The sequence below is a fragment of the Ornithorhynchus anatinus genome, chromosome 7, assembly GCF_004115215.2.
Source record: "Ornithorhynchus anatinus isolate Pmale09 chromosome 7, mOrnAna1.pri.v4, whole genome shotgun sequence".
NCBI classification, from domain to species: Eukaryota; Metazoa; Chordata; class Mammalia; order Monotremata; family Ornithorhynchidae; genus Ornithorhynchus; species Ornithorhynchus anatinus.
In genome coordinates, this window is record NC_041734.1 from 76,526,602 (window position 1) to 76,550,657 (window position 24,056).

Sequence of the window (24,056 nt, forward strand, 5' to 3'; positions counted from 1 at the left end):
GCACATAATCACTTAACAAATACCAACATTATTATTATTATTCTTATTATGCTGGCTTTTCTGAAGTGCTTAACAAACTGTAAGCCCGTCGTTGGGCAGGGATTGTCTCTATCTGTTGCCAAATTGGACATTCCAAGTGCTTATAATAATGTTGGTATTTGTTAAGCGCTTACTATGTGCAGAGCACTGTTCTAAGCGCTGGGGGAGATACAGGGTCATCAGGTTGTCCCCCGTGGGGCTCACAATCTTAATGCCCATTTTACAGATGAGATCACTGAGGCACAGAGAAGTTAAGTGACTCGCCCACAGTCACACAGCTGACAAGTGGTTAGTACAGTGCTCTGCACTCAGTAAGCGCTCAATCTATAGGATTGAATGAATGAATGAAGGAACAGTGCTTAGGGCAGAGTAAGTGCTTACCAAATACCATCATTATCTAGACTGTGAGCCCGTTGTTGGGTAGGGATGGTCTCTATTTGTTCCCCAAATTGTACCTTCCAAGCGCTTAGACCAGTGATCCGCACATACGTAAGCGCTCAATAAATAATAATAATGTTGGTATTTGTTAAGCGCTTACTATGTGCAGAGCACTGTTCTAAGTGCTGGGGTAGACACAGGGTCATCAGGTTGTCCATCGTGGGGCTCACAGTCTTCATCCCCATTTTACTGATGAGGGAACTCAGGCACAGAGAAGTTAAGTGACTTGCCCATAGTCACACAGCTGCCAAGGGGCAGAGCGGGGATTCGAACTCCTGACCTCTGACTCCCAGGCCCTGGCTAATGAATGCTCTGCACACAGTAAGCGCTCAATAAATACGGTTGAATGATTTTGATAGCATTCATTCATTCAGTCATATTTATTGAGCGCTTACTATGTGCAGAGCACTGTACAAAGCACTTGATGCCTATTTGTTTTCCTTTGCTGTCTGCCTTCCCCTTTTGGACTGTGAGCCCTTTGTTGCTCAGGGATTGTCTCTGTTGCCGCATTGTGCCTTCCAAGCGCTCAGTCCAGTGCTCTGTACCTAGTAAGCGCTCAATAAATACGATTGAATGAATGAATGATTTTGATGGCATTCCTGCCTGACTACTTGTTTTCCTTTGCTGTCTGCCTTCCCCATTTAGACTGTGAGCCCGTCGTTGGGCAGGGGTGGTCTCTACCTGTTGCCCAATTGTAATAATAATAATAATAATGTTGGTATTTGTTAAGCGCTTACTATGTGCAGAGCACTGTTCTAAGCGCTGGGGTAGACACAGGGGAATCAGGTTGTCCCACGTGAGGCTACAGTCTTAATCCCCATTCCAAGTGCTTATAATAATGTTGGTATTTGTTAAGTGCTTACTCTGTGCAGAGCACTGTTCTAAGCGCTGGGGTAGATACAGGGTCATCAGGTTGTCCCCCGTGGGGCTCACAATCTTAATGCCCATTTTACAGATGAGGTCACTGAGGCACAGAGAAGTTAAGTGACTCGCCCACAGTCACACAGCTGACAAGTGGTTAGTACAGTGCTCTGCACTCAGTAAGCGCTCAATCAATAGGATTGAATGAGTGAATGAACAGTGCTTAGCGCAGAGTAAGCGCTTACCAAATACCATCATTATCTAGACTGTGAGCCTGTTGTTGGGTAGGGATGGTTGCCCAAATTGTACCTTCCAAGCGCTTAGACCAGTGAGCCCGTCGTTGGGCAGGGGTGGTCTCTACCTGTTGCCCAACTGTGCCTTCCAAGCGCTTCGTACAGTGCTCTGCACCTACTAATCGCTCAATAAATACGACTGAATGAATGAATTAGTCTCCAGGCCCGAAACGCCGGGAGACTACAACTCCCAGCAGGCAGTGCGTCCCTCCGGCGGCCTGAGCGTGGAGCGCTGCATTCTGGGAGCCGGAGCGGCCGCCGTCCATCGTCACTTCTACATTACGTCATCTTCAGAAGGCGAAAGCGGATTGGCCGAGGCGGCGGCGATGACGCACTCTCTTTCTCCTTTAAGGCTAGGCCCGGCTAATCAATCGCTCCTCGATGGGATCGTCGATCGATGACTCTGGTCTAGGCCCAAGTGTCGCCTTGACCCCGGCCTTCGCCCACGTGGTGGCCCAAGGCCTGTTGCTTTCTCTTCTGGCCGGTTTATTAATCGCTTTATATTTGAATGCATCTCCACGCTGGGGACCTGTTCATGACAAATAAATAGTCACAGAGGCGATCTATATTTTTGTCTCTTGGTGGATACTACTTACCCCCCAGCCATGGCTCAGCTCCAGGTCCGGTTCTTTACTGACAACAAGAAGTAAGTAGCTCCAAACTAATAATAATAAGAATAATAATGATGGTGGTGCCTGTTAAACGCTTAATGATAGTAGATGTTAAGCGCTTACTATGTGCCAAGCGCTGTTCTCAGCGGCGGGGGGGGGGGGGGATGCGAGGTGATCAGGTTGTCCCACGTGGGGCTCACGGTTTGCATCCCCGTTTCGCAGATGAGGTCACTGAGGCCCAGAGGAGTGAAGTGACTTGCCCAAAGTCACCCAGCTGACAAGTGGCAGAGACGGGATTAGAACCCACGACCTCTGGCTCCCCAGCCCGGGCTCTTGCCACTGAGCCAATCAAGCGCCTAGTACAGTGCTTTGCACACAGTAAGCACTCAATAAATACGATTGAGTGAATGAAAGCGCTGTTCTAAGCGCTGGGTGGGGGGTGGATACAAGGTGATCAGGCTGTCCCACGTGGGGCTCACAGTCTTCATCCCCATTTTACAGATGAGGTCACTGAGGCCTAGTGAAGTGACTTGCCTAAAGTCACCCAGCTAACGGCGGAACCGGGATTAGAACCCATGACCCCTGACCCCCAAGGCCGAGCTCTTGCCACTGAGCCCCGCTGTTTCTGTTTTCTTCCTGAGGTGGATTCCGGGGTCTCCCCAGTCTGTGGTCAACGTGTTTGCAGGCTGGTTGAAGGGATTGCTCCTGCAAGACTTCTTCAACCTGTTGAAAAAGAGCTGCTTGGGTTTTAGGAGGCTCATAAAGGCTCCTGCATCTGGACGGTAGCTCTGTGACTTTGGGCAAGTCACCTAACTTCTCTGTGCCTCAGTTCCCTCTTCTGGAAAATGGGGATGAAGACCGTGAGCCCCACGTGGGACAACCTGATCGCCTTGTGTCCCCACCCCAGCGTTTAGAACAGCAATTTGCACATAGTAAGCGCTTAACAAATCCCACCACCACCCCCAGTTTCCATCCGTAAAAGGTGGAGGAGGAGGTGGAATGTGAGGGCAGTAAATGCGAGGATATATGAGGAAACATTTTGACTTCCTGGGAGATTCGGTTCGGTGGTGTGAGTTCCCCGATTATAATTGGGAGGGAGCATGGCCTAGTGGAAAGACCAAGGGAGTGTAAGCTCGTTGTGAGCAGGGGATGTCAGTTTATTTTCGGATTGTACTCTCCCAAGCGCTCAGTGCAGTGCTCTGCACGCAGTAGGCGCTCAATAAATACGATCGAATAACTGAGTGAACAGGACGGAGGGGGGAGAGACCTGGGTTCTCTAATCCCCGCCCTATAATAATAATAATGGCATTTGTTAAGCACTTACAATGTGCCAAGCACTGTTCTAAGCGCTGGATCATTTGCCTGTTTGTGATTTTTATTGGTAATAAAATAGCCGTTTTTCCCTCCCCGCACCCGAGGAAAGGGACTGTGTCTGACCCGACTCTCTTGAATCTACCATAGCACTTCGTTTCGTACTTACTTTCTGCAAAGTACTTTGCTAAGTGCTGGGGAAAGGCAATAACGATCCAGGGCTCGTAGCCTAAAATAGGGTTTGGGTTGAAGGAATTGTGACAGGCACCCAAGAAGTCACATAATAATAATAATAATAATAATAATGTTGGTATTTGTTAAGTGCCTACTATGTGCAGAGCACTGTTCTAAGCGCTGGGGTAGTTACAGGGTAATCAGGTTGTCCCACGTGAGGCTCACAGGCTTAATACCCATTTTACAGAAGAGGGAACTGAGGCCCAGAAAAGTTAAACGACTTGGCCACAGTCACACAGCTGCCAAGTGGCAGAGCTGGGATTCAAACCCATGACCTCTGACTCCCAAGCCCGGGCTCTTTCCACTAAGCCACGTGGCTTCCGTAATAGGTACATAATACATAATAGGTAATGGAAAAAAACAACCCGAAAAACCAACACCAACCTTTGAACAGACCATTACTGCCAAAGGAGCAGTTTTCACCATTCCACCGGGGCCTAAGCTGACGGTCACAACCTGGCCAGCAGCCTGAACCGTCACCTCTGCTTGTTTCAGGGAAGCAGGGTGGCTTAGTGGCTAGAGCCTGGCCCTGGGAGTCGGAAAGACCTGGGTTCTAATCCTGGCTCTGCCACTTGTCTGCTGGGTGACCTCCCGTCACTTCTCTGAGCTACAGTTACCTCTGTAAAATGGGAATTAAATCTGTGAGCCCAATATGGGACAGGGACTGTGTCCTACCTTTATATTCATTCAGTCACCTTTATTGAGCGCTTACTGTGTGCAGAGCAGTGTATTAAATGCTTGGAAAGTACAATTTGGCAACGGATAGAGGCAATCCCTACCCCACAGCGGGCTCACAGCCTTGAAGGGGGAGACAGACAAGAAAACAAAACAAGTAGACAGGCATCAGTCCCATCAAAATAGATATATAAAACCATGGATAAGTGCACATCATTAATAAAATAAATCGAGCAATAAATATGTACAAATATATACAAGTGCTGTGGGGAGAGGAAGAGGGATAGCGACGATATGGAACAGAGACTGTCCAACCCTTGTATCTACCCCAGAGCTTAGTACAGTGTCTGACACAGAGTAAAAGCTTAACAAATACCATTGTTATTATTATTAATAGTAATAATGTTGGTATTTGTTAAGCGCTTACTATGTGCAGAGCACTGTTCTAAGTGCTGGGGTAGATGCAGGGTCATCAGGTTGTTCCACGTGAGGCTCACAGTCTCAATCCCCATTTTACAGATGAGGGAACTGAGGCACAGAGAAGTTAAGCAACTTGCCCATAGTCACACAGCTGACAAACGGCAGAGCCAGGATTCGAGCCCATGACCTCTGACTCCCAAGCCTGGGCTCTTTCCACTGTCTGTAGGACAGGACTTCACTGGTGGGGTGGGAGGTGGGGGAGGCAGATGGGGCCACTCATCATACCCCCCGACCTCCAGTGGGTCGGGATTGTTTTATCTTCTGCCTGTCCCATAGGATTTTATATTCTTCCCTGGGGATGTGGCAGAGTAAAGTAGGGGTGCCCTACCAAAACCATATCTCCTCCAAGGTGCCATCCCTGACCAAGCCCTCCTTTCTCTTATTTGTCATCCCTTCTGCATCACCTCTTCACTTGGATCCATACCCTTTAAACACTTTGTATTCGCCCCACCCTCAGTCCCACAGCTCCATATCCTTAGACTCTGCCATTTCCCCTACCTGTCATTTATTTTTTAACCACCGTTTTCCCTGCTGGACGCTAAAAACTCCTTGTGGGCAGGTATCGAGTTTATCAACTCCATCATATTGTACTTTCCCAAGCCCTTAAGGGAAGACTTTGCTTTTCCAAATGCTTTAAATCCAGAAATGTATTTTGTAGCAAAATTAAAATGTGTGGGTGGAGGGGTAAGAGAAGGGACTTTTACCACTTGGCTGAAGACAGTTCTGGGAACATACTAGTAATACCTTCCCCAAAGGGAAGCTTTTTTAAATGGATGTATTTTCAACCTGTTCAGATGATCTCAACACATGCAACTCCATCTCTCTCTGCAGGTACACGGTAGACGATGTTCCCTTCTCTGTCCCCGCGACCTCCGAGATCACCGACCTTAGTAATATTATCAATAAACTGCTGGAAGCCAAAAATGGTAAGTGGATCAACGCCTGTCATCCCAAAGACCTGGAAGAAATGTTAGATGGGTGTGATGCCAGGCAAGTGGAAGTATATGAAAATATCCACAATCCTGATGTAAAAAATGAAAAGTCATAGAGTTCATTACTCAGGGAAGCAATGTGGCGTACTGGAAAAAGCACCCGCAGTTTTGCTACTTGCCTGGTGTATGGCCTTGAGAGAGTCACTTAACTTCTGTGCCTCAGTTTCCTTATGTGTAAAATGGGGATTCAATACTTGTTCTCATTCCTACTCAAACTCTGAGCCCCATGTGGGACAGAAATTGGTTGCCCTGATTCTTGTATCTACCCCGGTGCTTAGAACATTACTAGACATACAGCCAGCTCTTAACGAATGTCACATTATTATAATTTAAGAAAGTATTGGCATGTAAAAACAGATAATCAGGTCCTGATGGTCAAACATTGAATATGGGTGATAAAATAAGAATTTACAGCAAGAAACTCCAGATGGGAGAAGACAAAAGCAATACCAATTGATGATGCTCTACCCAGTGGAGGAAAGCATAAAAAGGAAGGTGAGGAGGCAAGGTGGGCTGTAGGAGGTATTCCTTAAAAAGAGCATTTTTCAGCTTTCTGGGAACTCACTGTAATGAACTTGTGATCCATAAGCATCTCTTAAGACTGTTTTATGGTAATGCCTTGTGTCTTTATGACAGCGTCATAAAGTTTATAACTACCCCAGCCCTTAGAACAGTGCTTGACCCATAGTAAGCACTTAAATATCACCATGACAAACCAAAGTGTAAAAAATTATTTCTTCTCTACCTCAGGTGCCCACAAGCATGTGGAGTTTGATTTTCTTATCCAAGGTCAGTTCCTGCGGATGGCACTGGTCAAGCATATGGAACTAGAGAATGTTTCAACGGTAAGTTCTTCCTACTGCTGTTATTGATATTTCTGGCAATGGAGTCTGACTCATTTTATTTTGGTAATGCTGAGTATAGCTAGAACTCACTATTTTTCATCGAGTTTCTTAATTGGGTTCCCTTCCAGTGGGCTATTCCAGAGGCTGCCTGACACGATCCCTGTTTGCTGTACCGGTCAGATATGTCTCATGGAAGCCATTATTCTTGTCTGCTGTGTTTCCCTGCACCATCCAGGGTTCTCTTCCTCTTTGGGTTCCTCTTTGTGGCAAATTTTAATGAAGCCTCAGCTCAAACGTTGATTTATCAGCTCCCATTTTAATCTTGATCTTATAACAGTATTCCTACAATGAAACTTACATAGTCTACAAGTGTCAGGCCTAATAAAGTGGGTGAGTTGTCCAGAAAGTTGGGAGCCTTTACAGTTTGGGTCCCTTTTCTTGCTACCTAACCCCCTGACCGGCTTCTCGTTTTCTGGGAATTTAGGAAGATGTGGTGGAGATAGAGTACGTGGAGAAGTATACAGCGCCTCAGCCCGAAGAGTGTATGCTCCATGATGACTGGATCAGTTCAATTGAAGCGACAGAAGAATGGTATTGCCAAAGAAATCAAACCTTTCTTAAATTTCCTTTCACATTTTTCCTAACAATCAGGCTTACTTTATCACTGCCTATGTACTGGTCCTTCCTAGTTACATTGCTAATCCCTTTTCGATCAATCGATGGTAAGTATTGAGCACTGAGAGTGTGCAGAGCATTCATTCATTCAGTAGTATTTATTGAGCGCTTACTATGTATACACTATACTTGGGAGGGTACAACAGAGTTGGAAGATATGTTCCCTGCCTGCAGTGAACTTACGGTCTAGAGGAAACAGCACTCAATAAGTACCATTGATTGATTGATTGACTGGCTTGTGATCTTTGCCTGAGATGTAGCCAGTTCTCTCTTCGGGTTGAGTCGTAAAATCGACTCCTATCTGAATGACTCTTTGTTCACTTCATCTCAACCCTGTCATGCCAAAGGATAGCTCACTGTTCTATGGATTTGGTAGCCAAATAAAAGAAAAAATGATGGTTGGTCATTGGCAGAGAAGATGATTGTGAGCTCCCTGTGGGCAGCGATCTATTGTACTGTACCCCTCCCAAGCATTTAGTACAGTGCTCTGCACACTGTATACACTCAGTAAAATTTTATATGAATATCTGTCTCCCCCTCGGGACTGTAAACTCACTGTGGGCAGGGAACATATCTACAAACTCTGTTGTAGTGTATTCTCCCAAGCGTTTAATACAGTGCTCTGCTTATAGTAAGCGCTCAATAAATTCCATCGATGATGATGAATACATACCATTGATTGTATAGTTTGCAGTGTATTTTGAGATCCCTTGCCAATACTCAGCTGTCCAGTTTTCATGCACGGAAGACTTTTTCTAGGACCTTTTCCTCCCGTCTCCCTGTGAAGAGGTGAAGATATTTTTGCAAAACAAGCGTAGGGATTTATTTAGGAGGATTTCATTTTGAGTCTGTAATTGAATACTAAAACCTGGAAAGTCCAGGAAGGAATTTGTTTCACAGTTTTTCTTCCTGTGCAGAGTGAGAGTTCACAGATTTCAGGGCAACTTTTTGCAGGCATGGGCCAATCAGTGTCGTTTAAAGCTCTTACAGGTTGCATTTTGAATTTTGTTGTACTTCACAACAAAGCTGTGCTCTCCAACAGTGTCCTGGCTGGTTCAGTTGCTTGGCAAGTGAAACACGTTTCTGTTTTTGTATCCCTTAGGATCTTGACCGGCTGTTACGATAAGACGGCTCGGATATGGTCCTTGGAAGGAAAGTCCATTATGACAATTGCTGGACATTCAGAAGTGGTGAAAGACGTGGCCTGGGTGAAAAAGGGTTAGTAATTCCAGGTTGGGTTATTGGGAAGCCCTGATTGTGAATAGAAACTGTGTGCTCTAGACTGGAAGCTCACTGTGGGCAGGGAGTATGTGTCTACCAACACCATTAGATTGTTATTTTGTCCTCTCCCAAGGGCTTAGTTCAGTGCTGAACACATAGTAAGCGCTCAGTAAATACCAACAATTGATAGCAAAAGCAGAAGCCCTCAACGTGGTTATTTCGAGCCAGTAATCAGGGTAAAACAGCAAGTGCTATACTGTTAATACCCTGACAATTATTTTTGCGTTAACTTTGCCTTTTGTTTTAGAGAAGTCGACGAAGTTGACTGCCATTTGATTAAATTTATCGCCATTAAAAGTCCAATGGCAAAGAAATACTACTCCAGGATTTGGATGTGATGGAAATTTAAAAGAAAATTTAAGCTCCAAATATTAGGATTTTTAGGACGATCTGCATAAATCAAAAAATTTGCTGCCCATGTATTTGACAGAGCAACAGAGAAAATATGTTTTGGATGGGGTCCATTCTGAAACTGAACTGCCAGACCTGGATCCGACATCAAATGTGTCAGTGCCATTGATGATGAAATGCAGCCGACCCATCCCTGCGGCATAAATGGTCTCTGGGGGCAGCTGTCAACACAGCCACTCTCCAGCTGCTTGTTGGCAAAAATGGCCACTCCGGACATGGTCACACTTTTTGAACGATGTGTCATTTACAGAGGAAAGTGAAATGTACAGAATTTTAGAATTTGGTTGTTTTGATGGTAGGGTTTACCAGCAAATCCTGAAGAGTATTTATGTAACTAGACTGCCGTTGAACTTTTCATAAAAAGAAAGAATTCTCTGGTGCCAGGTTACACTGTAGCTCAAACCGTTATTTTTACCTGTGCCGTATTCGCTCTGCAGATGGTCTGTCTTGCCTGCTCGTCACTGCCTCCATGGATCAGACGATCGTGCTGTGGGAGTGGAATGCGGAAAGAAACAAAGTAAAAGCTCTACATTGCTGCAGGGGCCATGCCGGGAGTGTGGATTCCGTAGCCGTCGATAGCACAGGAAGTAAAGTAAGTCCCCGGTGGGTTTTGGTATTAAACTAGAACTGGAGAATTTCTGCTCATATCTTTAGCTCCCCACCAGAGCTAATTTCATCACTGGGATATAACCCAGGATTGGATGTAGACCAAAGTGGGAGATATGAAGAATATAAAGAACCAGAGTGGCCTTACTGGAAAAAACACAGGCTTGGAAGGCAGAGGACTTGGGTTCTAATCACTGCTCTGCCACTTACCTGCTGTGTGACCATGGGCAAGTCATTTCACTTCATCTGTGCCTCAGTTCTCCCATCTGCAAAATGGGGATTTAGTTGCCCCTCTAGACTGTAACACTCACTGTAGACAGTAAATGTGTCTACCAACTGTGTTATATTGCGCTCTCCTAAGCACTTGGTACAGTGCTCTGCACACAGTAAGAGCTCAGTAAATAGGATTGATTACTTATTGCACAATAAGTATGTGTAAACATGGGCGGCATGAGAAAAATAGCTTTTTTCATCGAAGATGACCTATCCAGAAGGAAGAGAGGCTACATAATTTAGTGGCATAAATCATAAGTAGTATTCTTAAGCCGTAGGTAGCTTGCCAAATTTCTTCTGCTCAACGGTGATGAATCAGACAGTGGGGGTGAGAGAAAATTAGGGGCAATGTTGCATAATTTCTCCTTCTGTGACAATACCTTTGTTATTCTAGTTTTGCAGTGGCTCTTGGGATAAGATGTTAAAGATCTGGTCTGCAGGTAAAGTGATTATTTCCTCTATTTTTCAGTTTTAGTCCTGGTTTAGGGGGACTTTTTTCTTTAATGAAACCAACTGAATTTTCTCATGTCATTAAACAGATTAGTCCATAACTTTGTCTGGGGTGTACTTTACTTTTTAAACTGTAACACTGAGGATAAAGATGCTGAACTGGAATTCTAGTTCCAGGTTTGCCTCTAACAAGCTGTGGCTTTTGGGAAAGATACACCCCCATCCACAGATAAGGATGGTTAGCCTCAGTGCTGTCTGCTTCACCAGTTCATGACAATAAATGAGAGACACTTGGGAAGATTTTAAATAGCTTGAAAGGAAATGCAAGTGTAAATGGGCGGTGGCAGATTTGATGTAGAAAGGAAAATCTTGAAAGAAATGGGATGGAGTTTTAAGGAACAAAGTACTGAATTTCTCTTGTGTTCTTTAATGTTAGATACTTGAAGGACAGTCAATGGTCAGAGCCTCTATAAAGCAGTTAGATTTCTCAACTAAATACTTGCTCTACAGGATAAGCATTTGGGTGGGGACTTAAAAAAAAAAAATTAAATGCGTATTAAGAAAAGGCTTAATCTTATCCCATACATGTTGAAGTTCCTACGGATGAAGAAGATGAAATGGAAGAAGGAACAAACCGACCTAGAAAGAAACAGAAAACGGAGCAGTTGGGACTAACAAGGGTAGGATTTTACTCCGTGGTATCGGAGATGATTCCTTGGAGAAAAATGGGATTTTTATATGGGTGAATGTACCAGCCATTTTGACCACAAAGCAGGAGCCCAAATAGCCTTCTCTGTAGTCCTGGCTCACTTTCTTGGATGTCCAAGAGATGGTTTGGAGGTTGGGATTCTTACATCTGGAGTGGGAAAAATGATTTTCCCGGTGGGGAGGATGAACTTCCCCCTCCTCCACCACATTGCTGCACAGCCTGAAGTTGTGGGGTGTCACAGCTTGCTGTTCATTCTGGAATCTGGGCTCTCAAGCAAGAACACTCTGGATCCCATACAGAGTCACTTCTGTTTTAAGTTGTAGCCCCTGCAGTTTTCCTGGCAAAACTACTGGAACCGGGGCTAAGGACATAAAAAAAAAATCCAGTTGGATCAGGCTAATAGACTTTCCAAGTGAATAGTCTTCCTCAGACAGTGGCCCCAAAAGACTGCTGGAGGAAGAGTCCAGTAGTTACCTCCATGACATCCAAGGATGTACCATCTAACATGATCTTTCCCTGTTAATAAGCCACACTGGGCCTATCATCCGTGAAGATAGTTGAATCTGTCTCAAGCTTTCTAACATCCCTGACTTTTCTCTGTCAGTGCTCCTAAAACATGGAGGTTTCTTCTTGAAGAGCCTTGTGTAAAGGAAATTTTGCATTTTAGGACTCAGACTTTGACCGCGGCACACAACCGACTCTTCCAGCATCTCAATCAGGTTTTGTCCATTCTGCCGGAAGAACCTTCCCTAATCGGCAACAACATTCTAATCCAAACGAGTAGGGAATACTCACAATACAGAACCAACTCTCTCATTCAGCTATCTTCATGGATGATAGGCCCAGGGTAGATTAACAGGAAAAGACAAGAATTTCTCTGAACTGCCTGAGCTAATTGATACTTTCTGCTTGCAGTTTATTATAGTGATTAATTTTAATTACCACAGCATGGCTCAGTGGAACGAGCACGGGCTTGGGAATCAGAGGTCATGGGTTCGAATGCCGGCTCTGCCACTTGTCAGCTGTGTGACTGTGGGCAAGTCACTTCACTTCTCTGTGCCTGAGTTCCCTCATCTGTAAAATGGGGATTAAGACTGTAAGCCTCACGTGGGACAACCTGATGACCCTGTATCTACCCCAGCGCTTAGAACAGTGCTCTGCACATAGTAAGCGCTTAACAAATACCAACATTATTATTATTTTCTTGTTGTTGGTCTTGAACCTACCTCCTTTAACTAGTAGATGAGTCCTCGTCATGGTGGCGTGGGATCCGGTCAATAGCAGTTCCATGATGGTCCTGCCTAAACCCTTCATGATTTTGTGGACTTAATCCTCGCTCCAGCTTTGGTTTAAAGAGGAACTGCTCTGGCTCCTCTAATCATAAAGGTTCTTCTTCAACATCATCAGTTTTGATTGCCTCCTGTGTCTAGAATATTGTACTGCCAACATGTGAAAAGCAGAAGGCAGTCCCTGCCTTCAAGGAGCATCACCCTCTTATCTGGAAGACAGGCACTCACAAGTTGTATAGGGTAATGGATAGACTGGAAGCTTGCTGTGAACAGGGAATGTGTCTACCACCTCGGATATACTCTCCCAAGTGCTTAGTACAATGCTCTGCATGCAGTAAGCACTCAAGTATCATTGATTGATGGATTGATAGAGTAATAGATTTACCTGTAAGTTCTAGGGATGACATGATCAGGGAAATGGATATTAGTTTGGGAATTCCATGTGGAATAGGTGGCTTTTTAGGAGGGCTGAAAAGGAAGTTTTCTTTCCTTGCATGCCCAATAATAAGCACCATGCCTGAGTCTGACGGCTGCATTGAAGGGAATTGAATGTAATTTTTTTAAAAAACTTTTCCACCCTCTTGAAATGTTATTTATAAGAGTGAAATCTGGCAATCACAGACTCTCCTATTGAACTTTTCTCTAATGGTTTGGGAGTGCCTTAATGTGCCAAATCTCAAATACCTTTCTGAATGAAAAGTTGTACCATGTGTGTTTTGTAGGCGTATTCATTGAGCCATTTTGCTAAGCGTTAGTCTCATACCATCTCAGACACTCTGTAGGCTAGGCAGGTACGAACACCTTTTCCAGATGTATGTCCTGATAACCACGTTAGTCTGAACTATCTGGAGGAGCTATATTCTGATATTCTAGGTAATAAATTAGTTTGTGTAGATGTGGCCATAGGGAAAAAAATCCAAGTGACTTGTCTTTTCTAATCAAGAAAGCCATCCCTTTCAGTGTGGTGTTCTGTGGCTGGAAAATGAGCCCGGGATATCCTCTGGAAAGTGAATTCCAAGCTTTGGTTATACCCTGGAGGGTAACTCAGCCTGGACAGGACCCCCTTAATAGTCTAACCTCCCTGCTTGCCCAGGTAATCATTCTCTTTTATTTTTAGACTCCCATAGTGACCCTATCAGGCCATAACGAGGCCATTTCCTCAGTGCTGTGGTCAGATGCTGAAGAAATCTGTAGTGCCTCATGGGACCACACAATCAAGGTGTGGGATGCAGAGTCAGGAGGTCTCAAGTCAACTTTGGTGAGAAAACATTTTGTTGCTTTGCCACCTGCCTCTTCTGTTTTAAATGGCTTTTGTCCATAAGGAGGCAGTATGCCTAACATTTTGAAGTTATTTCCCTTTCGTTTTTCAGACTGGAAACAAAGTGTTTAACTGTATCTCCTACTCTCCACTTTGTAAACGTTTAGCATCTGGGAGCACTGATAGACACATCCGGCTGTGGGATCCCCGCACTAAAGGTGAGTACAGCAAACCGTAGAAAAAAAACGGATATGACTGTGAGAGTGGGAAAATGCTCTACACTCTCTTTTCTCTCACTTGGTCCCTAGGATTGGGTTGGCATTGACATAAAATTTTGTGTCCCTAACTCGTCTATCTCTCTCCATCGTCCTCTCTTGATGCTAAGATTAAGCGGTCAATATTGTTCTTTTTGTTCCTTTCAGATGGTTCTTTGGTGTTACTCTCTCTAACCTCTCACACTGGTTGGGTCACTTCGGTGAAATGGTCTCCCACACATGAACAACAGCTGATCTCAGGTTCCCTGGACAACATTGTCAAGCTCTGGGATACCAGGAGGTAACTTGTATTCCCCTGTTTTTCTGTTTCCATGAGAAAAGGGGGAGGAGAAGGGAGTCCTGAAAGCAACAGTATGTAAAAAAAAAAAAACAAAACTGTGCTGTAATAAATAGAGACCAAAAGCAGAAGATCCTGAGACAAAAGATAGTGGGGGTGTATTTTTGTGTTTTTTTTTGTGGAATGCATATTTTCATAATTCTCCCTTTCTTTCCTTTCCCCCTAATAATTACAAGTATTTTTGGATGGACACTCATGGGATCACTAAAGATTGTTAGTTTTTTTCCCCTTAACTAATTGTGAATAGGTTGTCCATTAATCTTTCTCTATCAACACTCGTTGAGCATTCAAGCTTTTCCCGCTAATCAGTCAATGGTATTTGAGTGCTTGCTCCGCGCAGAGCACTGTACTAAGCACTTGGGAGAGTATAGCACAATAGAATTAGCAGACACGTTCTCTGCCCGTAATGTAATACCTCTCTTTTCGCTAGAAACTAATTACTGATGAACATATTCATATCATCTCCCTCCAAACCTTTTTATGGTAAACTCCATGAATACTTCGCCCATGATATAAAATGTAATTTTAATGACTTCCTAGAGATATGAATACATATACGGGCCGCAGTCCTGATTTAAAGTTTTTAAAATGGCCTCTTTCCTAACTTCTTTTCAAAGAGGATTGTTTCTGTGAAGAAACTGTAAATGATGGGTTTCTCTCCGAGCCTATTGGGTGATGGCAATCTAGGAGAGCCGATGTTCTTCTCCTGTGTTAGCGGCGGGGCTTGAGGTCTTGTGCAGTAGAGCAGAAGATCCTCAGGACCTCTCAGAACTGGAGAGAGGGAAATCCCCTCCCCCCCTTACCTTGCTTGGTACCTGTCAGTCTCCAAATCAGATGCCCGCTGGAGAGGGGCGTTCCGTTGTGGGAGGTCACACTGAATTCCTGAGAATCTTCATCCTATTTGATATGTGTTGCCTACTAATGTGATAAACCTCTCTTCTTAGTTGCAAAGCACCTCTCTATGATTTGGCTGCTCATGAAGACAAAGTTTTTAGCGTGGACTGGACAGAAACAGGGGTAAGAACTTTTTGAGTACAATTTTATGCTCTCAAGAAGTACTTCTTGATGTCTGCATTTCTCCTCCCCGCTCCCATTCCTCTAGAGAAGCCATATCCCCTAAATGGTAATGTGGCCTTAGAAAACAATATACTTGATCTTTGCAGCACGACAAGTGCAGGAGAAGTAGAGGGGCAACTTCCAGAAGTTTACAGACATCTAAAAGATACTCTGTGCTAATAGGGCCAGTACAGTCTTTTCCTTATCACCAGTAGAATAAATGTGTGCTGGGGCCATCCATGTTCAATTCCTTCATCGATACCCCTATTTCAGGCTGTGGCACGGGTCTTGGAAGAAAGTGTAGGTCCGTTTTCAATTCAGAGGAAACTTGCCATTCACCTTGGCTATAAGTGGCATCGAAAGTCCTTGAGAGTCATGGAGGAGCACCTGTAAGCTAAAGATAGATGTTTCAGCGATATTTACTTTGAAGCACAACTTCAAGTGATGCAGCATAGCAGTAGATTGCCGCCCACTAGGTTGGACAGTTGAAGGGGGTTGTTAATAATAAAGCTCTGGTCCAAATTCCATATTATTGGATTGCCATTTATAATCCTTATATACTTTGTTAAAAAAAAAAATCATTGACCGGGGTGAGTGGGGTATGAACAAAGGAGAAAGGCATGATTGTTAATTCTCAAGCTACCACAGAAATCTTAGAATTGTAGTTGTAATACATTAAAGCACAGGCCTGGGAGCGAGTGGGTCTGGATTCTAACTCTGGCTCTGCCACTTGTCTGCAGCATGACCTTGGGCAAGTCACTGAACTTTTCTGTGCCCAGTTACCTCATCTGTAAAATGAGGATTAAGAGTCCTAAGCCCCATGGACTGGGTCCTAGCTGATTAGCTTGAATCTACAGTGCTCTGCACGTAGTAAATGCTCAGTGATGATGGTGATGATAATGATGTACCCCAGCATTAGCACTGTGGCTGGCACATAGTAAGTGCTTAATAAATACCAGGAAAAAAATATGCAGGGGATAAAGGGGGGAAGGTGACTTAGAATTGTAACTTGAACTTCCCTAATTATGCAAGCTCAATATCCAGCTTTCTTGAGCATCCAAACTTTCATAAATGGACAAAGGAAATGAGCGCATTGGCTTTCTTCGATCTGAACACGTATGGTCATGCTTTTTTGATTAGACATAGTAGCTTAGTGGAAAGAGTCTGGGCTTGGTAGTCAGATGTTGTGGGTTCCACTCCCAGCTCCGCCACTTGTCAGCTCTGGGACGTTGGGCAAGTCACTTACCTCCTCTGTGCCTCACTTACCTCATCTGTAAAGTGGAGATTAAGACTTTCAACCCCACGTGGGACAACCTGATAACCTTGTTTCTATCCCAGTGCTTAGAACAGTGCTTGGCACATAGTAAGTGCTTAACAAATACCATTATTAAATTGTACTTTAGAGAATTTAGATCAAGGTGAGACAGAGAGTGTGGCAGAGCCTCTCTTCTGAATTTTCAAGTTCTAAGTCCTGATAGGAATTTGCCGAAAAGATGAAACCAGCCCATTTCCTAGATTTTTTTTTTTTGAAATATACTTCACAGTAGGAGGGAGCTACAAAGGTAAATCTGTTACCTCTTTTTCAGTCCCTTCTGACTCCAGTTCCTCTTCTAGAAGAGGCCTAAACATTTGCACAACCAGGCTCTGTCAAAAGGTGGCTTTCCTCAAACAGGTTTCAGGAACATGGTGAGATCAGGAGCCAGATGCGAAGCCTGTGCCAGCCACTGGCAAATAATAAATGTATCACCATGGCAAAAGATTGTCTTTTGCACACTGTGTAAAATGGAAGGTCAGTTGCTCACATAGATATGATCTCAGGTCCAGCAGCCTCCTCTGAAAGACTTGAGTCCACCGGTACCCATTACAATGTGAATCCTGGTTGAAAAGCATGGAGTGGGCAAAAACATTTGTTTTTCCTCAGTTCGAAGATAGACATTAATAAAACAGGCCTGGTGGTCTTTCCGATCTATTGAGTTGGCAATGTCAGGTTTGATGTTTGGGATTCTACAAAATAATGCTCTTTACTGATTTTAAAAGGGAAACAAACATTTACTAACCTAATTAAAGGAAAGCATTCTAATTTAGTAAAATCTCTTTATTAGGAACTCTTTTGTAACCAAGTTTATATGAAGACATTTCCCACTGCCCCCTCCCCCCAACCCAGTCCTTCCATTTATCAGAATGCCTTTAAAATAACCCCACTCAAAAACCTTATTAAACGAAACTCCCATTACTGATCTTATATGCCTGTTTAAAAGAAGTTTATCTGTATTTCCAAAGCGCCCCTCTCTTAGCTCAATTTTTATTTAAGTCAGAGTATTTTGACAGAGATGCAATTGATGACATGATTTGTCCATGATCACAGTTCACTTCTGTCATTGAGATTTTCTCTTCCTTTGATAGTTCAGAAAGTGTTGATTATTTGTTGTCATCTTATGAAACTACTTTTTGTTGGTTTGAATTGGTAATATTTTTTCCCTTCTCACTCAGTTGCTGTTAAGCGGGGGAGCAGACAACAAGCTATATTCCTACAGATATTCAGCAACTACATCTGATGTTGGAGCGTGAAAGAGGATGGCAGTGAGGATTTAGAGTGTACAGCCTAAGGGAAATACTTAAGCAGAACAGTCAACTACCCAGGTCAAACTTTCAGAAGGCAGCCTTCTACAAACAGTATCCTTTGTACCTGGCTGTCGGCTGAGTGCGCTGACATTTTTATTTCGTCCCTTTAATTTTGGGGTATTTATAGTATAATAATCTATGACAAACAATAAATGAAAGATGGCCAGATTCTCCCACTGCATTGAATAGCAACTACATTAAAACTGCTGGGTTTTTTTTCCCCCCAGAAACTTTGTTTTGAAATCAGACCTATTTGGGAAGGATGGTTAAGAGAAGTCCCGGTTGTTTCTGAGAGCTTTTTTTTGGTTTATATTTACATTATCATTCTTCCTAGGTGGCTCTCGTGTAAAGTCGACGCTCCTCTTGCTGAGCAAAACGGAGTTAAATTGCTTTACAGAGATGCTTTGTGCATCAGAGTGATTTTATCCATTTGACTTAAGTGGTGCCTTCCTGTGCCCATAAATTTGATTAATCTTTTTTCAGTTAGCAAGTGAGATATGGTGCAGGAACAGCAGACCATAACCACTTTAATAGGAATGTTTTAAAATGAGTCTAGATCTTTTAGTACATAATGCAATACCTTTCAGCCAGTAATTAATGGCAACGTCAGGACCTAGACCCAAGGGTTATTTTATGCTGAAATACGGAACCTACCATCCTACTGCCCAACTACAGTCAAAATAAAACCTTGTTGTTCATTTAGCATTCTCTTTGGCCCAATTCAGGTGTACAGTTTCACAGTCATCCTCTATTTTGGGGTCACATCATCAGTAGTAATGGAAAGAGTCTGTGGGATTAAGGTTCCCTGATTATCATTGTTAATTATGCAGTTGAGGTATATCAACACAGCTAAATGCATTCACCTTCTGAGCACTGAACATATAATCTTGTGCACAAATACCTGCAAAGTTCCTGTTTCTTTTTAATGGGGTTATTATTCATTAAGATTTGAGGCAATGCTTAGCACAACTGGTTATCCCACAGTGGTAACATGTAGAGCTAGTCCTCAAGCAGTATTCCCATTTCTTCTGCTCTGGAAACCTTGGTGTTGCTGGAAATCTGGAGAGCCACACCATCTTGGATTCTGCTAAACATCTATCTCGATCTCAACCTGGGGGTCCCAACCTCCTTATTTTAGGCTTGAAGCCTAAACTATGTAGATTCTTATCTGCTTTATATAAGAGGAATAATCCACTTTTGAGAGCTATTTATTTTTACATTTTCTAATGTACAATTTATATGTCAAGTCAAAGTGAGTTCATTGAGCAATAAATGGAATCTGGGTTTTGGTCACCCAGAAACGTTTTATGTAGTCAACAATTGTAACTTTAGGTAAGTTGTCTTCAGTAATTCACACAGAGAATTAAAAATGCTTATACCTTGTTCAGTGCTTCATATAATGTAAATAAGAGATTCCTAGATTCTTTAAGATGAGAACTGGATTGGCTGTTATAATTCCTATGCTGACAGGAATGTTGGATGAATAAACAACCTTAGTTCTTGTCACTGAAGTCTGATAACTAATCTGTTGGGTTTTTTTTTCCTGTAGAAAGACTTAAAACAGAGCTGTGATTCTCAAGGTGGGAGGTGTGAATAAATCAAGCAATCAATGGTTCAATAAAAAATCATCAGCGCAGGGGAGAGTACAGTACTACAGAGTCGTTATACACGATTCCTGATCTCAAGGAGTTTAAAATCGTAACGGGGATAGTCTCTGCAATAATCCCATTGCTCAGATCTTCATTAAGGACTAGTAATCAGAGGAGCAAGGGATTGATGGAAGGACTTTGACGGAACATACGTGCTCTGCCTCCATAAAAAAAGTTATTTCCCCAATGTTCACTTTCCAAGCTCCTGGCTTTGCAACCCATGTCATTGAAAATATCAGCCCCTTTGACTTCTTGAACTCTCAGCTAGGGTAAGACTGAGTTTGGGGACTTTTTTTGATGAACAAAAAGCACTGGGAATGACAATATCATCTCCTGTTTTATAGGAATGATATGCAACTATTTTCCCTTCTTACACTCATCAGATAACTCAGAATTTACCAAGGGAGTTTATTAATTCTCTTAACTGACTATTCATGGTTGCCGTTCCTTATGCAAGAAAACGATAAATAACATCACCATAAATCAACTCTGGCTGCTCTTAGAAACCAGGGCCCTCATTTCCTCCTAATAGGAACACCTAATTACCAAAGTAAATAAATTAGCCATAGGAAATGGAGATGTTTCCATGTCCTCAGGTTCAAAAGTTTGCTCATCTGAAGGAGTTGCACTGTTTTCTTAATATGCATGATTCGAGGAGGGCAGAGCCTTAAAGTACACCTCAAATTAGAGAATTGAATTGACCAAGGGGGACTATTGGAAAATTTTCTGGTTAGGCAGGAACACATTCAAAACAGAGCTGGAATTAGAAGCAAAATTCCCTTCCAAAGAGAAGGTTTCTCATCCTAAAATCAGCCATAGTAATAATGTCAGTTTATGATGATGGCCACTCAAGTTCTGTGGCTCATCCTACTAGACTGTAAGCTTGTCGTGGGCAGGGAACGTCTGCCAACTCTGTTATATTGTATTTCCCCACATACTTAGCACAGTGCTCTGCATAGAGTACACACTCAGTAAATACCGTTGCTGAAGCTCTGTCGACAGCTTCATTTTGGAATTAACCATCTTCTCCCAGAGACAGTAGTCCTTCGTAATTGAGAGGAAGACACTGAATAATTAAAAACAACTTTTACCACTCCTATTTCAATTCTAAGGCTGGTTTTGCCAAAAACAAGGAAATATTTCTCTTCAGTTACCCTAGAGAACCTCTGCCTAGCAGCCTGAAGTGACCTCACTGTGTGAAGAAAGTATTTGTACATTTGCCTGCTGTCAAACAGTTGCTTGAAAAGATTTGCCCCTTGTTCATATGGTCACTTTTAAAGGCACCACCCCTTCCTCAAAAAACAAAAAAATCCACTCAAAATAGTCTGTCTAATGAGAAGCAACACAATTTAGTGGAAAGAGCACGGGTTTAGGAGCCAGAGGTCATGAATTCTAATCCCAACTCCACCACTTGTCAGCTGTGTGACTTTGGGCAAGTCACTTGACTTCTGGGCCTCAGTGACCTCATCTATAAAATGGGGGTGAAGACTGTGAGCCCCATGTGGGACAACCTGATTACCTTGTATCTACCCCAATGCTTGGCATATAGCGCTTAACAAGTATCATTATTAATAATGTGTTGTACCTTTAGTATGATGATTTCCATTTTTTTCTTTGCCTCTCCAATTTCTGCCGGTCTTTAACTGGGTTAGAATTAACTTCTGAGAGTGACTGCAATTTCTTCTGAAGATACCATATAAAATGTAGACCGAATTATATTTCTGTTGAAGAATAAAATAGAAGAAAAAGAATTTTAGGCAGATGAACAAGCAGAGAAAGGCAGGAACCCCTAGAGAATTGTGGGCAAGTGTAAATTCAGGCTTAGGAGATGGTGTGGCCTAGTGCAAAGAGCATGGGACTAGGCATCTAGAGGCCCAGATTCTGGGTCCCAGCTCTGGTCCCAGTTTCTGTATAAGTCACTCAATAATAATAATGTTGGTATTTGTTAAGCGCTTACTATGTGCAGAGCACTGTTCTAAGCACTGGGGTGGATACAGGGTCATCAGGTGGTCCCCTGTGAGGCTCATAGTTAATCCCCCTTTTAATAATAATAATAATAATAACGTTGGTATTTGTTAAGCGCTTACTATGCTGAGCACTGTTCTAAGCGCTGGGGGAGATACGCTTAATCCCCATTTTCCAGATGAGGTCACTGGGGTCCAGAGAAGTGAAGTGACTTAATAATAATGTTGGTATTTGTTAAGCGCTTACTATACTGTTCTAAGCGCTGGAGTAGATACAGGGTCATCAGGTTGTTCCCCGTGAGGCTCACAGTTAATCCCCATTTTCCAGATGAGGTCACTGAGGCCCAGAGAAGTGAAGTGACTTGTCCACAGTCACACAGGGGACAAGTGGCGGAGTGGTTGGAAGGGCTTGTGGGGGGTCGCCCCCGGGGGGTTTCAGGTGTGAGAAGGTGGAGGGTGAGAGGGGTGAGGTGGTCCGGGGGAGGAGGGGGGGGAGGAGGAGGAGGAGGAGGAGGAGGGTCGGCCCGCTCGGCCCCTTTGAGTTTCCCGCCGCCGCCCTTGGCCCCGGCCCGGCTCCTCCACGTGCCGGCGCCGGGGGATTGGCTGCCGGGACCCGCCCCGCCGTAGCCTCGGCGTTGGCGTCGGCGGCGGCGGAGGAGGAGGAGGAAGAAGAGGAGGAGGCCCGGGCCGGAGGACACGGGGCGGCGCGCCTCTCACCGGGCCCCGACCCACACCGGAGGCGCCAACACCGGCGGGGTGAGGCCCCTTCCCCTTCCCCCGCCCGGCCCCCTCAGCGGGCCCCGCGGGAAGCCCCGTCTCCATGGGGACGGGGCCCGCGAGGCCGCGTCTCTATGGGAACGGGGCCCCGCGAGGCCCCGTCTCCATGGAGACGCGGCCTCGCGGGCCCCCCTCGGGGCTGAGGCGAGAGGCCCCTCGCACCCCCACCGTTACCTCAGGGCCTTCCCGCCCTGCCCCGCGCCCGAGGCCTACCCCGCCTTGGGGGGCAAAGGGGGTCCCCTCTTCTTCCTTAGGGAACCTCGTCATCCCTGCAAATTGACAGGAGGACCTCCCCTCCCCCCAAAAAATGTCCGACAAAATGATAGTGAATAACTCCCCTTGGCTCAGCACCCCCCCCCAAAATGTCTGACAAAATGATAGTGAATAACTCCCCTTGTCTCAATTCCCACCCCCAAAAAAGGTCTGACAAAATGATAGTGATTCCCCTTGTCTCCATTCCCCCCCCAAAAAATGTCCGACAAAATGATAGTGACTCCCCTTGTCTCAGTTCACCCCCCTCCCCAAAAAAATGTCTGACAAAATGATAGTGAATAACTCCCCTTGTCTCAGTTCCTCCCCCAAAAAAATGTCTGACAAAATGCTAGTGACTACCCTTGTCTCCATTGGCCATCTTCCCCTAGTCCCCGCACCAGCTGGTGATTTGTTGTGTCCAGCGCATTATGAAAGGCAGGGATGGGGAGGGACCCTTTTCCCGATTGAGGGCGAGGAGGCCGAGGCTCAGAGCGGACGCGGTCATCTGGACCTGACGTTCCCTTCTGGGGAAGATGGAGGGAAAGACATCCGGGATGGCACCTAACCCACCGTATTGTGTCGTCCCTCGGCCGGGAAAGGGAAGAGAATTCCCACCGCCAGGCCACCGACCGCATCCTCACGTCCAGAACCATTCGATGTCTTAATTCTGTTGAGTAGATACAAGATCATCGACAGGACTCCCCAAAATCGCCTTTACCGGTCATCGTCTCAGGACCCGTGTTGATGTATCTGTCATTATTGACGTATCTGTATTAATCATTTATAATCTCTCCAGCTAAATCTCTCCTTAAGTATACAGTCTCTCCAGGTGGATCTCTCTGCTTTTATTTAAACCTTTTTCAAACAGCCCACCTCGGCAGTCTCATCTGGAAAAGCCCTCCTGAAACCCCACCGGCTCCAGGAGAAGTTCCTCCATTAATTTTTCCTTCCCCGGAGTTCATCCTCTCCCAACCACCTATTACTAAATACCTATTACTAAATAGTAAATAAATTGTATTTATGGAGCACACCGTACTAAGCGCTTGGAATGTACACTTCACCACTTCAGCACTTATTCGCTCACAGCCAACCGTAGCGCTTTGGTACATATCATTTATGAACTCATTTACGTCCTTCTTTGCTCTCACGAATACACGTGCAGTCAATTTGGACCACTCGGGTTGTACCCATTTTTATGTGTCAACCCCATTAGAGTGCGAGCCCCTCGTAGCAGGGAATGGCACATCTTTCTGCTGAGCTGCCCACAAAACACTCTTCAAGTGGGCGCTCAGTCAGTCATATTTATTGAGTGCTTACTGTGTGCAGAACACTGAACTGAGCGCTTGGGAGAACACAATATAACAGATACATTCCCTACCCACAACAAGCTTAC

General features: G+C 44.4%; 2 protein-coding genes and 1 long non-coding RNA gene across 8 annotated transcripts in view; 2 read left to right on the forward strand and 1 right to left on the reverse strand.

Annotated features, from left to right (window-relative positions):
- Positions 1-2,027: 2,027 nt before the first annotated feature.
- Positions 2,028-19,532, forward strand: WDR12 (WD repeat domain 12). The gene is made up of 13 exons (XM_001508904.5): positions 2,028-2,277; positions 5,774-5,868; positions 6,685-6,779; positions 7,264-7,370; positions 8,557-8,672; positions 9,584-9,738; positions 10,420-10,465; positions 11,070-11,155; positions 13,591-13,731; positions 13,844-13,949; positions 14,154-14,286; positions 15,288-15,360; positions 17,890-19,532. The coding sequence occupies exons 1-13, from the start codon at positions 2,237-2,239 to the stop codon at positions 17,965-17,967; spliced, it is 1,272 nt and encodes a 423-aa protein (XP_001508954.2). The 5' UTR covers positions 2,028-2,236; the 3' UTR covers positions 17,968-19,532.
- Positions 8,575-23,316, reverse strand: LOC103170424. 3 transcript variants are annotated; one of them, XR_003760861.2, is made up of 5 exons: positions 23,234-23,316; positions 21,256-21,391; positions 15,147-15,793; positions 9,562-9,633; positions 8,575-8,658 (listed from the first exon to the last, which is right to left on the reverse strand). It is a non-coding gene; the product is annotated as an uncharacterized LOC103170424 (long non-coding RNA). The 3 variants fall into 3 exon arrangements; XR_003760860.2 differs by lacking the exon at positions 23,234-23,316 and adding an exon at positions 22,352-22,450; XR_003760862.1 differs by lacking the exon at positions 23,234-23,316 and adding an exon at positions 21,882-21,908.
- Positions 22,256-24,056, forward strand: part of ICA1L (islet cell autoantigen 1 like) — a 31,798-nt gene continuing 29,997 nt past the window's right edge. Inside the window, exon 1 of one of the 4 annotated variants that reach the window (XM_029068623.2) lies at positions 22,256-22,390. The gene's annotated coding sequence lies outside the window, so the exon portion shown is untranslated. The remainder of the gene's footprint in view (positions 22,391-24,056) is intronic. The other 3 variants (XM_029068624.2, XM_029068625.2, XM_029068628.2) reach the window with 3 other exon arrangements.